The sequence below is a fragment of the Rhinatrema bivittatum genome, chromosome 3 (assembly GCF_901001135.1).
Source record: "Rhinatrema bivittatum chromosome 3, aRhiBiv1.1, whole genome shotgun sequence".
NCBI lineage: Eukaryota > Metazoa > Chordata > Amphibia > Gymnophiona > Rhinatrematidae > Rhinatrema > Rhinatrema bivittatum.
In genome coordinates this window covers 157,393,259-157,409,544 of record NC_042617.1, presented here as the reverse complement: position 1 = coordinate 157,409,544, position 16,286 = coordinate 157,393,259, and the positions used below count along the sequence as shown (strand labels likewise).

At 42.4% G+C, this 16,286-nt stretch overlaps 1 protein-coding gene across 4 annotated transcripts in view; it reads right to left on the bottom strand.

The window, feature by feature from the left end:
* MAP3K21 (mitogen-activated protein kinase kinase kinase 21) overlaps positions 1–16,028 on the bottom strand; it is a 211,103-nt gene extending 195,075 nt beyond the window's left edge. The window contains exon 1 of one of the 4 annotated variants that reach the window (XM_029593872.1): positions 14,753–16,028. In XM_029593872.1, coding sequence (XP_029449732.1) covers positions 14,753–15,548 — 796 coding nt within the window. In that variant the 5' untranslated portion in view covers positions 15,549–16,028. The remainder of the gene's footprint in view (positions 1–14,752) is intronic. The other 3 variants (XM_029593871.1, XM_029593869.1, XM_029593870.1) reach the window with 3 other exon arrangements.
* Between the last annotated feature and the right edge of the window lie 258 nt (positions 16,029–16,286).

Genomic DNA, 16,286 nt, shown 5'->3' with positions numbered 1-16,286 from the left:
TAGACTTTTAGAAGGGAGACACAAGGCTAAATTCAACAAAACATTGTCACAACCCCCTCCCCATTGCTTTGCAAATTCTTGTGGCCTGGTAACCTAGCAATGCATGCTTGACCATCCTTTTGTGACCACTTTGGCAGAGATTTTTGCCCTGTTTGCTTTGTTCCATTACAATAAGCCTTTATAACCTTGTACTTAGCTTACCTATTCAACCATGAGCTACTTGATTTTACTGTTCCACAGAATTTACAGCTGGCATTTTTAGAAGCCAGTTAAACTTAATAAACTGTAGGCATTTGTGCTATGAGTATTTCATTCACTCAGCATCCAGAGTATAATCTTTAAGGACTCAGTTTTAGTGATCTATCATATATACATCAAATACAATATACAAGAGTAGTCAGTACCAAAAGCATGGTAAACTCGCATCAATGAATCACAGCCCCATGTGCACGTCAATTATAATTTCAAAAGATTAGCAGCTGCCATGTTGGATCACTCAATCACAAAACAAAAACAAGGGGGAATGTATGAAAATTATATACAATAAAAACTTGTATTTATACATCACAAGAAATTTTACATTCAGACTTATACATATATAAAATATAACCAACACATGACCAGAACCCCACCCATTATATAAACATCTACAAAATTAAAAAAAAAAAAAAAAGACACAAAATCAACCCAATACCCTTTCTCCATATAACACAAATTACCCCAAACCCCACAAACACCTCCCAAAACAGAACTATCCAAAAAAAAAAAAAAAAAACCCAACCCCTAAAAAAATTCCAAAACAGTACCCTTTAATCAAACAAATCAGCTAAACCCACAGAAATATAAATTATGACCCCACTGCAATTAGACTGTTTGTATAGGGCTTCTGGAGATTTAACTAGTGATGGACTGGTAGATAATCAGTAGTACTTATGGAAGACTTCTGGCAGGCCTCTCTTAAACCAACCCACTGGTCAATAATACATAAATTTGTAATAGATTATCTCCTAATGCTGAAACTCAAAAGGATTTACAGTAAAACATTAATAAAAGTAAATAAAACAGCATTAAAATTATTCAAAAATCATGAAAATGAGGTAATAAGAAATAAGATCACAAAATGATAATCATGAAATAAAATTATATAAACTTAAACAGACTGTCTTATGAAAGTACATAAAAGACAAAATAAACATACCTTTAATAAGGACTTAAATTGCTCTGGACAGGTTTCTAGCTGCAAATCAAAGGGCAAGCAAGCTATTCCAAATTTCAGGAGTAGCTACAGAAAATGCTCTCACAAGTAATATCAATTCTTGCCATTTTATGTAACAATACATCAAAGAGACCTCTACTTAAGGATCTAACAGCACAAGAGGAAACAGATTTTCAATAAGGAATTTGCCCAAGGAAAAGAATCCAAAAAAAAAGCAGCTGTGATGATGCATAATCTTTTAAAGGATATGCTGCCGAATGGGCAGCCAATGTAGGTCTCAAAATTGGGGAAATATGCTCCCAAATCTTAGTACTGGTAATACTGTGTTCTATAATAGTTGTAATGCCATTAAACTATATGCAGAGAGGCCTAAAAGGACAGTGTTACAATAAATCAATGAGTGAAAGGATAAATGCCTGGACAATAGTATGAAAATCAGGAGGAGTGTAATGGAGAAATTACTTACCTGATCATTTCGTTTTCCTTAGTGTAGACCAGTGGTTCTCAACCTTTCTAATGCCGTGACCCCGCAATACAGTTCCTCATGTTGCGGTGACCCCTCGCCCCGCCCTCGCCCCGTGAGGGTGGGGTGAGGGCGGGGCTTTGGTCATATGGGGGCGGGGTTATGGATGGGGTTGGATTTTAGTGCACACTTATCATTTAATTATGACATTTATAATGTGAATGTAACTCAACTCACCATAGGTTCTCACATGCATGGCACACTGACCCATGATCGTCACGGGGCTAGATGTAAAAGTACAGTTTGTATCCACAGGAACCCCCCTGACCCACAATAATGGATGTAAAGCAGAATTATGACATTCCCCATACAACTCACCCTACAAAAAAGATATTCTGGTTCTAGTGACATCTCAGTAACAGCAACTCAAACTCCTTCTATTTCCAGGCTCAATAGCCCTACTTATGAAAAGACAGCAGTTTACCACCAATGCATGTCCTCTGAGAAAACACAACAAATAAGACCGATACAAACGCTTACATGCTAGCAAAATATCTCATCTCGGTAACAGACACAGAACCGACCTAACATACTCCCAGGATCTGTAGTAATGCACATAAACTAATCCGCACACAGTTACACCTGTATTATGGAATACACTCAAACAGGAGCAACCCTATCTATGAAAAGGCAACACTACAAATATTAAATCAGGTCCTAAAAACCAATACACCTCTTATTAGGAAAACAGAACTAGCAAGCAGCTATAGATCCCCACACAGAAATAATTGTAAAACTATACTATACTAATAAGCAGAATAAATGTTTCAAAACAGCTATGAACATCCAACAATTAAAAACGCATAAAAACTATTAAACATTCTCCAAACACCAATAAAATATTTCAAAAAAGCAGACATCACACAATTAAAATGGCAGTCAAGAAAAATAAACTTAAAAAGCCACCTTTACTTACCCCCTCCAGCAGCTCTCCTACTCCCCTTCCCTGCAGGCCGTGGCACTCACCAGAAGCAGCAGTAGAAGCTAAGCTCTATACTTATGGTCCTCTTCCTTAGTGCCCATGTCTCTCACACACACACACCATACCAGTCATGCCCCCATGACCAGTTTCTGTCTCTCACACACCAATCATCTCCCAAACAGTCTTTGGTACACACACACCAGTTACCTTCCTGAACAGTTTCTCTCATGCCATACACACACACAGGCTTCCCACTCCCGTGTTCTACTTACATATACGGGCTTCTCACTCTCATAATCACTTTCTCACACACACACACACCAGTCACCTTCCTGAACAGTTTCTCTCATGCCATACACACACACACACACAGGCTTCCCACTCCCGTGTTCTACTTACATATATGGGCTTCTCACTCTCATAATCACTTTCTCTGTCTCTCTCTCTCTCACACACACACACTCACCAGTCTCTCACTCCCATGCTTGTTCTCTCCACATGCACAGGCTTCTCATTCCCATAATCACTTTCTCTCACATTCACACACACACACCAGTCTTTTTCTCTCACACACACCATCACCTTACCAAGCAGTCTCTCTCTCTCATGCATGCACACTCACCCTGGTTTCTCACTCCCATGCTTTCTTTCACCCCCACAACACCAGGCTTCTTACGCCCATGCTTTCTCACATACCCAGACTTCTCCCTTCCATGCTTTTTCTCTCTCTCACACACACACATCAGTCACCTCCCTGACTAATGTCTCACACTCTCACACACACATCAGTCATCTCCCTGAGCAATCACTTTCATTGTCTCTCACATACACACACATCAGCTCTCTGACCAGTCAATCACACACAGGCTGGCTGGCTGCTTCTCTCTCTTTCTCTCACTCACTTCCTCTTCTCCCCCGAGCACAAATGGGAGCTGCAGCAGCCTCGCTGGCCAAGAAAGAAGAATCCCATCGGCCGCGGGAGGCTCGTGCTGCTCTCTCCTTTCTCCATTACCGGCTGCTTCAACTGCTCGGGGGCCGATGCTGCAGCCGCCGCTGCTACTTTTTCACGCGGCTCTCTCTCCTTCCCGCGCACCACGATTCACTTCCTGTTCCGGGTCACGGGAGGGGGGGGGGCAGGCGCAGGAAGAAGAAAAGGCCCAGCCGCGGGTGCAGAGCTTCTTCTAGCGCCGCTGCCGTTCCCGCTGGGCTTGAACGTGCTGACAGCCCGGCGGCAACGGCAGCGGGAGAGACCGGGAGCGCGCGACCCCTGCGTTTTGGGCATTCGACCCCCGCCGGGGTCGCGACCCATAGGTTGAGAACCGCTGCTCTACAGGGATAGTCGCGCCGCTTAAACACGGCACCATACCAGAACATCCACTTTGGGGAAAATGCAAATGCTCTCACAGCCAGATCCAGGGGGTCCAAATCTTCCAACCTCCGACCCCCTTTAAAATTTGCCTCTGGGGCATCCCATGCCAGGTCAATCAATTCCTGGATGGCGTCCATCATTGGGAAAAAACCAAGAGGCTTTATGTAAGGAAACCAAAATGGGATTCTTCCTCGGCTCTGACCTAGCATCTGAACCAGTAGCACCCAGTTGTTTCAAGGTCTGGAAAATCAGGGCCAGCAGTTCATCTTTATGAAAGAACCACAACATGGTTCAATATGGTTCCAGCCCTGGAGGAATTTCCCCTTTCCAGGGAATCAGGATCATCAGTAGTGCCATCCGGATTCCTGTCAGGAATATCCGCAGGAAGTCAGGGCGACCCGTGGCACTTAAGCATATGACTGGAAGGGGGGGAGCCATCAGCTGAGGGTCCAACTGGACAGAAATGGTGGAAGTGAAGGGCTGTGCCTGAAGAAAGACTTGTAAGCCTTGATAAAATTACACCCAAGAAAAAAGCAGCCGGGTCTAGCCCAAGCCCAGAAGGAACTGGAGGTGGTCCCACAGAACTGCCCTCACCAGCAGAGGAATTAGGTTTAGCAAAATTCGAGGAAGACAACTCTCCCTGAACAACTGAGCACAGATGAAACAGGTTAGAAGCCAGGTCAGGCAGAGAAGCCCTAATATGACAGGCAACACAAATAGGAAGACACTTGGGCTTCTTGCTTACTGGCACCATCACTGCAGTAAACATGCATTGGAACGACTCGCGCTCAAAAATGAAGTGTGTCCAAAAAAAGCGTAGCAAGGCGTATGAACAATCTGTGTGCCAAGTTAAGCGCACAAAAAAAAAAAAAAAAAAGTTTGTGCACGTAAAAAGTGCATCCAAAAACTGAGCGCACAATGCCTGTGCACAGCAGACACACTGTGCACACCGACGGCCTATAGAGGGCAGCAGAACATGCACAAGAGCATGCGAAAACTGCCGCCGAGACCTACCACGTGGCGTGCAAGAAAAAAGCCTAAGTACGGGGCCTAGCCCACCTGGGGTCGCTCAACCCGCCAGGCTGCCCAGTTCCCCAACGAGAGTGGGAACGAATATCGGCAAGGCATGCAGAGAACGGAGACTGGAAGAAATCCTGAAACCCCTGTCTCTTGATTCAGGTAATTTTTTTTTTTAACCTTACCTGAGCTCAGCGCTTACCAGATGAGTACAGAGGCAGTCTCTGGCTGCGGGGGGAAGAGGTCATCTGCCATCACCACCGCACTCAGCCTCCTGCAAGCGCTGCCTTTCAGCTGAACAAGCAGCTAAGTCCATGCCGGAAAACCCAGTTACTAAACCAAGACACACCTCTGAGGGACCACAGCAATTGCCTCAGGAATTCTCAACTGGGGGTAGCTATCACTGCAGGAGAGCAGGGCTTTCTTATCCTGAGTTTAGACTTACAAATTTCTCCTTTCAAAAAGCTCAAAGCAATCCCCACAGGGAGATGCACATCCACTAACTGCTGGAGATTGAGAATATTGGCAGGCTGAGGTCACCTCAGGGTTATGTATACTGTGACATCAGCTTGCTCAGTCTCCATCTGCTGGCAGGGGAGCATAAACCCACTGGTCCTGAGTCCATCCATCTACATGCTAGGAAATAAAGATTTTAAACCTTGTACAACTCTTAGTTTGTTGAAGCCACATTTTATAATAGCTTTGATTTCAAACTGAAATCAATCCAGACTCCAAGATTTTTTTTTTACATGTGGGGAGATTGGCAACAAAATATTGACAATACAAGGTGATGATAGAATTGATGGATTAGCTAAATGATGAACCAGTAACTCTGTTTCCTTCAAATTTAAAGTAAGCTTGCTGTGGGTTAGCCGGGCCTTGATGGGAGAAGTACAAACCTTGAGAATGACAGTGGTATCAGACCAAGATGACTGAACCTTGTTATAAAACAATAGACATCACAGAGCCCAGTGAGGATCTTAGTAATAGGTGCCAAATAAAGGTTAAAAAGAACAGCCAACAATGAGGAGCCCTGCAGGACACCACTACTTACCATCTGCCATTGTGAAGTTTTGCTATCAATTTATAATTAATGTTGACGATCTGATAAGATGCGAACCATTTTAGCACAGTTCCGTAGATTCTAAATCTGCTCACATACAATAAAATCTGACCCAACATGGGCCCATATTTCGCCTCAACCAAAGCTTCCTCAGGGGAACTCACAACTATCAAGCTGAAACTGACAGAACACGCCATACACCACTAGCAAAATGAACAATCCATTTCAAAAAGCAAATTATAGAAATGTAACCAAAAGGAATTTTAAAAAATCTCACATAGTACAGGCAAGTTCCTCCACCAGCACTGCACAAGTGTAGCAAATGGTGTGTTTTGTCAGTTTCGGTTTGGTGGTTGTGAATTACAGTGAGGAAGCCTCAGTTGAGATGCAACATGGGCCCGTATCAGGTTTGTTCAAGGTATGGATAGCTTTCTGTTATCCCCAAGTATTATTGACCAGCGGGTTCTGAATATAAAAAGATGATATATATTAATAAAAATGTATTTTGATCGTATATAATTTTAGATATATTCCTCCTTGTTTTTCTTTTGTAATTATCTTATTTTGAGTGAATATTGGTTGTTTAGCCTAACCTTTTCGGTACCTAATTGAGTTCACTTGACAATTTGTAGGTGATACCTTTCAAAATTGGACTAAACATATTTCTGACTAGCCGGAGAGCTATGCTCTCCTTCATAATTTTTGCATTGACCTGCCAAGGCATAGCTCTTGAAAGCTAGTCAAATATATTAAGTTAGTCCAATAAAAGATATCATGTGCAATTAGTTTGACGACATTTACTCCTATGTAAAAGATTTAGAAGAGCCACAATTTATTTTGAACGTTAGCACCTAATCTGGACAAAACTAATAATGATCCTTAAATGCACATCAACTAGTATACACCACTGTTAAAGGAAAGTGTAATACATAGCTTCCATTTATCAATTCACTGTATTAATGGTGCTTAGATATAATCATGGGTCTCCCTTTAGTCCATTATGTTGCAAATAGTCCAACTCGGTACTTATGATAGATCATTGAATTCATGCCTCATTGGTTTAGACATTGCCAAATATGGCTGTGTTTTGAATTCATCCATTTCTGTGCCAATATGGGTCTCATGTAATAAAAATGTGTAAAGCAATAAGAGCAAGAGGTTGTCAATGGAAGTAGCTGATTTGTGCCCCAACATGAGGCAGATCCCCAGTGAGTAAAGACTAAAGAGGTTAGGACTGTTCAGCTTGGAGAAGAGACAGTTGAGGGGGCGGGGGATATGATAGAGGTGTTTAAAATCATGAGAGGTCTAGATTGAGTAAAAGTAAATTGCTTATTACTCTTTCAGAAAATAGAAGGCCTAGGGGGCACTCCATGAAGTTAGCATGTAGCACATTTAAAACTAACTGGAGAAAGTTCTTTTTCACGCAACATTTTTGCCAGGAGATTTGGTTAGTGAAGCTGGGTTTAAAAAAGGTTTGAATAAGTTCTTGGAGAAGTCCATTACCTGCTATTAAGTTGATTTAGAAAATAGCCACTGCTATTACCAGCATCAGTAGCATGGGATAGACAGTTAAGAACATAAGAACATGCCATACTGGGTCAGACCAAGGGTCCATCAAGCCCAGCATCCTGTTTCCAACAGTGGCCAATCCAGGCCATAAGTTTTTGGGTACTTGCCAGGTTCTTATGGCCTGAATTGGCCACTGTTGGAAACAGGATACTAGACTTGATGGACCCTTGGTCTGACCCAGTATGGCATGTTCTTATAGACCTGATCTTGTGTCATGAAAATTGGGCCTTATCAGTCTCGCAGCTTTGTATATTGAAATTGCTCCGGACAGCTCTCTCACGTATCCTTTTTCAGGTAACTGATAATGCTTTACAGTCCCAGTGTGATGCTCAAAGTAGAAAAGTAGATTGTATGTCACAAAGGACTTTTATAATTGGATGTTGGAAGCAGCTGAGAGATGAAGCTAGTGTAACTGCTAGTTATTTATTTATTTATTCGTTTTTGTATACCGTCATTCGGTTTAGCCATCACAACGGTTTACAAAATCAAACAAAAATCAGATAAATTATACATAGTTGCAAGAAAAAACAACAACAATAGTGAAATGGTAAGTATAGGAAGAGGATTAATAAATGGTATTCAACTGACCATAGTTTATGATAAATTAGCTCCCCATAGGGAGGTGCACAAAAGATGTAATTCTAGGTTGTCCCTGGTATTCTCATGACTTGACAAACCAAAAAACGTCTCTTGGGCTGAGAGGAGATGGAGAAAAAATAAAAGTAGTGCTAAGATATCAAAAACGCAGTTGTTGAGAACTTATAAGCTTGATTGCCAAAAAGTGATGACTTGTTAAAAATACAAAAATTAGTTGAATTAACCACAAACTATTTGCCACTGTTCCCTGCCTGATTGCTAGACCACTCATATTCACCAATTTCCTGGCTGTGATCAAATTGTATTTTTCATATCTTTACCTCAAAAAAATTCAGCAATCACAGCTTTCCATCAGTAATGAATGTACATTCGATAGCTCACTGTCTTCAGCCACTGAAGAAATATGGCTTAAACTGACTGCAAGAGGTATCTCAGATGTTATTGAGAAGAAAAAATCTATACATTCTCAGCTGGATCGCACCCATTTTGTCTAATAAAGGGGAAAGACTGAACATGATATAAGGCAGATAACCTTCCATTAAAGATTTATGTCCTGGAATTACTGAAATTAGCCACTGTAGGTCTGTACAAAAAGATTGGACACTTCCCCTTGAGCAATCAATCTTCATCCAATTTCTACTCTGCAGTCATTAGGAAAAATTTTGGAAAAAACGTGTATAGCTGGACCTTGATGAATTATTGGAAGCCTATAATGTACTTGAACAATTTGGATTCAGAAAAACATGAAGCAACAAGATCTTACTGCTTTCTCTTTTGGATTTCCTATATAGTCAGAGCGGGGGAAGTCAGGCAATTTAGTACTTTTGATACTATGAGTCAAGAGCTTCTGATATCTCGCCTTGGTAATATAGGCCTGGATCAGGGGTGGGCAAGTCCGGTCCTCAAGGGCTGCAAACCAGTCGGGTTTTCAGGATACCCCTAATGAATATGCATGAAATAGATTTGCATACAACTGAGGCAGTGTGTATGAAGGTCTCTCTCATGCATATTCATTAAGGATATCCTGAAAACCCGACTGGTTTGCAGCCCTCGAGGACCGGAATTGCCCACCCCTGGCCTGGATGGTTTATTATCCTGGTTCAAATCTTTGACAATAAGGGGAAGAAATATTTTTCTTAAGAACAAGCCATACTGGGTCAGACCAAGGGTCCATCAAGCCCAGCATCCTGTTTCCAACAGTAGCCAATCCAGGCCACAAGAACCAGGCAATTACCCAAACACTAAGAAGATCCCATGCTACTGATGCAATTAATAGCAGTGGCTATTTTCTAAGTCAACTTAATTAATAGCAGATAATGGACATCTCCTCCAAGAACTTATCCAATCCTGGAGTACCACAAAACTTGGCCCTATCCTTAGTTCTTTTTAATATTTACCTATACCCTTTGGACAGCATTTTGAAGTCATTAGGTATGTCCTATTTTATCTATCTGGACAACATTCAGTTTTATATACCCTGCTCTGAAGATAGCAAATCTCACTCCCTGAAAGAAGCTTACAAACTGGTTATATTTGGTTACATGGTAACAGGCTAGTTTTAAATCTGCAGAAGACTACTCTCCTGTAGATGAGTCAGGCCCTCTCAAGGTGTATTCTTACCTATTTACAATATGACGGGATCAGGATAGCAATTACTGTACTTCATAGGTGCAAAATTTGGGGGTAATTTTAGATTCCAGATTCTTTTAAATCACAAATTAAAAGTCTCTAAAGCTGCCTTCCACAAGCTTAAAATTAAGACCTTTGAGTATATGCCTCCTCAGGATCTATTTAGATAAGTAATACAGGCTGCTACAGTTTGGTGTCAGACTATTGTAACAGCCTTTATATAAGAACATAAGAAATTGCCATGCTGGGTCAGACCAAGGGTCCATCAAGCCCAGCATCCTGTTTCCAACAGAGGCCAAACCAGACAACAAGAACCTGGCAATTACCCAAACACTAAGAAGATCCCATGCTACTGATGCAATTAATAGCAGTGGCTATTCCCTAAGTCAACTTGATTAATAGCAGTTAATGGACTTCTCCTCCAAGAACTTATCCAAACCTTTTTTGAATCCAGCTACACTAACTGCACTAACCACATCCTCTGGCAACAAACTCCAGAGCTTTATTGTGCATTGAGTGAAAGAATTTTCTCCAATTAGTCTTAAATGTGCTACTTGCTAACTTCATGGAATACCCCCTAGTCCTATTATTCAAAAAAGTGTAAATAACCGAGTCAGATCTACTCGTTCAAGACCTCTCATGATCTTAAAGACCTCTATCATATCCCCCCTCAGCTGTCTCTTCTCCAAGCTGAACAGCCCTAACCTCTTCAGCCTTTCCTCATAGCGGAGCTGTTCCATCCCCTTTATCATTTTGGTTGCCCTACTCTGTACCTTCTCCATCGCAACTATATCTTTTTTGAGATGCGGCGACCAGAATTGTACACAGTATTCAAGGTGCGGTCTTCACCATGGAGCGATAGAGGCATTATGACATTTTCTGTTTTATTAACCATTCCCTTCCTAATAATTCCTAACATTCTGTTTCTTTTTTTGACTGCTGATGATTTTAAAGTATTATCCACTGTGATGCCTAGATCTTTTTCTTGGGTGGTAGCTCCTAATATGGAACCTAACATCGTGTAACTACAGCAAGGTTTATTTTTCCCTATATGCAACACTTTGCACTTGTCCACATTAAATTTCATCTACCATTTGGGTGCCCAATCTTCCAGTCTTGCAAGGTCCTCCTGTAATAAATCACAAGCAGACTTGTGATACAAGTACTCTGAATAATTTTGTATCTGCAAATTTGATAACCTCACTTTGATTTCCTTTCCAGATCATTTATATATATATTGAAAAGCACCAGTCCAAGTACAGATCCCTGAGGCACTCCACTGTTTACCCTTTTCCACTGAGAAAATTGACCATTTAATCCTGCTCTGTTTCCTATCTTTTAACCAGTTTGTAATCCACGAAATGACATCGCCTCCTATCCCTTTTTAGTTTTCGTAGAAGCCTCTCATGAGGGACTTTGTCAAACACCTTCTGAAAATCCAAATACACTACATCTACCGGTTCACCTTTATCCACATGTTTATTAACCCCTTCAAAAAAAAAATGAAGCAGATTTGTTAGGCAAGACTTCCCTTGGGTAAATCCATGTTGACTGTGTTCCATTAAACCATGACTTTCTATATGCTCACTGGTCTATAGTTACCCGGACCACCCAAGGAGCCTTTTTTAAATATTTGGGTTACATTGGCCACCCTCCAGTCTTCAGGTACAATGGATGATTTTAATGATAGCTTACATATTTTAACTAATAGATCAGAAATTTCATTTTTTAGTTCCTTCAGTACTCTAGGATGCATACCATCCGGTCCAGGTGATTTGCTACTCTTTAGTTTATCAATCTGGCCTACTACATCTTCCAGGTTCACAGTGATTTCATTCAGTTCGTCTGACTCATCACCCCTGAAAACCATCTCCGGAACTGGTATCTCCCCAACATCCTCATTAGTAAACACTGAAGCAAAGACTGCCTCAGAATCAGATTCAAGTGTTACAACTCCATCACACAGCAAGCACCAGCCAGACTTATGGAAAATAAGTTAAATTAACATATTTCACCTACATTGCATGAATTACATTTGTTACCAATAAACTGGCAAACAATTTAAAGTTCTAATTAATAAATTGTTTTACTAGGAGGATTCCTTAGCAAATAGGATAAAGTATATGATCCACTACATAGATTAAAGTCATTTAATACAAAATTATATTCCACACTTTTCCAACCCTGTTGTCGTGGTAACGTTCATAAAAATTAGATAGTAAAAAAACAAAAAAAACCCTATAATCAAAAGCAGTAAAATTGAGGCATGTTACTTATATGCTTCTCTAAAATATGCCTTTAAATTCTAAAATACTTCAAATCTTCTCTCTCAAGCTGGCAGGTAATGTAGGGCCAGCATACAAAAAAAGTTCTTAGAGTCTGTTGCAACTTGTAATCACGAGTACCAGAGACAGTTTAAAGTGTCAAGACAGGCAAGTGAGTAGGACCCATCCTGCAGGCATTTGAATTTTCTAAATACATTTTTCCACAAAATGACAACATAATTGAGTGGGCAATTTTAAAACAAGCTAAGGAGCTTACAATCCTGTGGGTGCAATGTACACATAGGCCTGAAAGCTAACTTTCAAATGGAAACTGCACACACAGCATCCCTTGAAAATATAGGTAGGCAGGGAAACGAGTACTTTGCATCTGGTTTGAAATAGGTGCAAAGTTTTCACATGAAAGCACATCAGCAATTTTAAAACAATCACAGAAAGTACTTTCATTCAATGTACAATCAAGTCAGATCATGTACTCAAGACTACTAGCATGAGGTTTAAGAGGATTGGATAAGTACCTGGAGGAATAGTCCACAGAACATTAGCCAGTTAGATAAGGGAAAATCATTGCTATCCCTGGGAGTGAGTAGGAAGAAAAAACATTTTGGGACTCAACAGGTACTTGTGACCTGCACTAAAGGCTGCCAAAGGATGATGGGTTCAATAGCCCATAGTCTGACCCAGCATGGCATCTCTTATGTATACACTGCCCCTTCTCCCCCACCCCCGCCTCCTCAACGGACAGAAGCACATGCACTTAACAGTGTATGTACGTTTACCCACACACTTGGGAGAGGAGAGGGACAGTTTTCAAACATGCTTTTTATAGACACTTGTTTACCTGCATTGTTTTAAAAAAATATTTTCTGAATGTATGAAAAACAAATTACTGTGGCCAATTAGGGGAGGAAACTTACAATAGCATTAAAAACCCAGAGTTGGCATCCTAGTAAATATTACAAAGCTCCTACCCATCCACAGAGATAAAGGAAGTAATTTGTAGTTTTCAGCTTACTGAAATCCATAAACCCAAAGACCTGATATTCATAGCCACATTCTGATTTTAAAAACTTTGTAATCTCTGAAGTACAGTAATTTAAAAAAAAAAAAAAAAAAGCATAACTACTGAAAATATAGGCCTGATGTGAATTCCATTCGTGAAGTCCGGTATAGAAATATATATTAAATAAATAAGGAAATGTTTCATTAGTCAGAACTTGTGTACTGTTATAAGAACTATCCTTCCGTCATTACCAAAATACCACAGGAATATTTTACCTATTTTCAAAAAGCCCGAAAAAAATGGTTAAAGGTCACCACTAGTACAGATAATCAACAAGTATGTGTCAGTGCTATGAAGAGCTTAACCATCAATGTTTTCAGAGTACTATAGTTACACATCTATGTACAATATTTTATAGCTACTTTAAAACTCCCATAACCTGTTCTGAAATAGCTTTTAAGATTTTTCTTGGAAAGAGCTACTAAACAAAATTAGCCTGTTTACCTTCCACTCTATATAAAATGATCTTTTTGCACTTCCATATCTCATTTTAATGGAGAAGTAAAATGTAATGCTTTGTTCTAAGAAGCACTTTTTGTACGATAAGTTTACAGCTGTAGCTGAGCCTATAAAAACATTATACATGCCAAAGAACAGATATCAGTATGTAGCAGAAACTGCAAGTAGCTTGAGGATTGCTAGTTTTCCTGTAAATAAGCATGTCTCCAAATTCAGGCTAAGCCCATTCATCTCTCTATTCTGAAAGTTACATTCATTCTATTTGGTGTATTTTCATAGATAAGTGCCTTAAGCTCCTCTCAAAAAGCTATTTCCAAACGTCCTTCAAATTTGCATTAAAAAGTATGATACTCTGTCCCAGTCAGAAGCCACCCCATGCTTCTTCATATTCCCTACAGTCACAACACCATCTCTTCTTTCCTTGAGAACAATTTTAAAAAGCTATTTAAACAAGTAAAATTCGTTTGTTTTTTTAAATCCCTATCCTTCCGGCACATAAAAGTTTAGCCATATTTTCAGAATTGGATTTAAGCATAGTAATATAGGCAATTGTCCAAGCAACCAAATACCAAGGCAAGAGAGGATCCTGCTCCCATCTTCCGCTTTGAAGGGGCACTGCCATGATACTGACTCTGGAGGGTGTGTGGATCTCTCACTTCCCACTCTCCGATCATGCCTATAGTTGCCAAAATCTTAAATCTGGCTTGTATAAAGTACTAAGAAAGGCATTTCCAGGGATAGGAAATGCAATACCACAGGTAGTTTTGCATGCTCAGAACTAGGGCATTGTTTTTTGCAAGAGATAAGAATCCACATTTTCCTTAGGTAGTTGACAAGAAGAATAGAAAGCGTTTTCTCAGAGAACTTGTGTAAAGTCGACGACGAAAACCATTCAGACCTTGCAACAATCACATAGTTTTGGAAATAGCCCCCTTTAAGCAAACGGTACCAGGCAGCTGCCTCAAAAGTCATTTAGGAGCAAAAAAAAAAAAAAGGGGGGGGGGGTTAAAGGTTCAGAAAAGAGGATACAGCCTGTGACTTACTATTGCTCGACTTGAGGTCTCTGTGGATAATGGGTACGATGGCTTCTTCATGTAAGTACAGCATGCCTGAGGCGATCTGCACAGCCCAGTTGACGAGGATGTGGGGTGGGATCTTGCGGCCGGCTAGGGCCCGATTAAGAGAGCCCCCGCGGGCGTACTCCATGACCAGACAGAGGTTGGGCTCCTGTAAACACACCCCCTGCAACTGGATAATATTGGGGTGCTTGAGCATGGAGAAGAGCCGGGCTTCCTGCTTCACATGTCCCACTGTAGCGGCCACGTCCTCGTCGGGGTCCTGCCGGGCCGCTTTCACGGCTACTTCCCGTCCTGCCCAGGTGCCCCGATACACTTTGCCAAAGCCGCCCACGCCAATGATCTCCTTTAGCTCCAGCTGACCGAAGTCGATCCGCACTAAGGAGTCCAGGACGGCGCCAACGGGTGCCAGCACCGCCGGGGACGCACCAAGCCCAGCCTCGGCCTCGGGAAGCCGGCGGTAGCGGCCAGGTTTGTAGGTTACGTAGTTGGAGGGGAAGATACCGACCCGCTGACGGATCCGGCCCGTCCACCAGCCCTCATCCCCGGAGATGGCCGCATCCTTAGAGAGCACCTCCACTACGTCGCCCCGCCGCAGGCTCAGCTCGTCCTCCCCGCTGCCCTCATAGTCATAGAGCGCCGTCCAGAGGCGTGGGCCACCACCGGCCAAAGGAGAGCCGCAGCCGCCTGCAGATGGTGACGAGGAGGCGGAACGGCGAGGGCGGCCACCAGCCTGGGCCGGGGACGTTCCCCGGCAAGTCATGAGGTGAGAGTCGAGACCGGCAACGGCTTTAGAGGCGCGGGCGGCATAGGCACCGCAGCGAGACGGAGCAGCGGCGGCGGTGACTGCCTCCCGCCATCAGCAGTCCCCGGACCCCCGCGCTCAGCGCGGCGCGCGCTGCCTACAGCCGGTGCCTGCGCGGGGAAGCGCATCACCGGCGCGCGCCACCAACGGGCCCCGTGGCGACAACGTCACCGGCACCCACTGCACTCTCGCGCCCGCCTTAAATTATCCCAACGCTCGCAATTACGGCCCCATAACTCGGCGACCTCCACTATCGCTACCCGCCAGCGTTTCGTATTTCGCGACAACTCTAACCCCGCCGCACACCCGGCTACTCGCCCGAGGTTGCGCTCTGAATGGCAGGTTCGCCTCACGTGAGAAAAAAAGAAGGCGGGGAGGGTGCGAAGGTTAAGAGGGTAGAGCCTCGCTGCGTTACGTGTTAGAGACGGAAGAACTCCCTACGCTGTACGGAATGACGTTACCGGTCTCAGTTATGGATGGTGTCTGCTGCCCCATCCTGGGAAAGGAGGAGTAGGTACGGTCCTTCTTGGGGCGAGCAGTTCCATAATTAGAGTAGTATTTCCCAAACTTTGAAGTCCAATTAATGCCTACTGGTATTAATCTCTTACTTAGCTCTTTGCATTTTATCATATCCCGACTCGATGCTAATGACATCCAGATTTCTGAATGACTCATCTCTACGATTGGCAAGCCCAT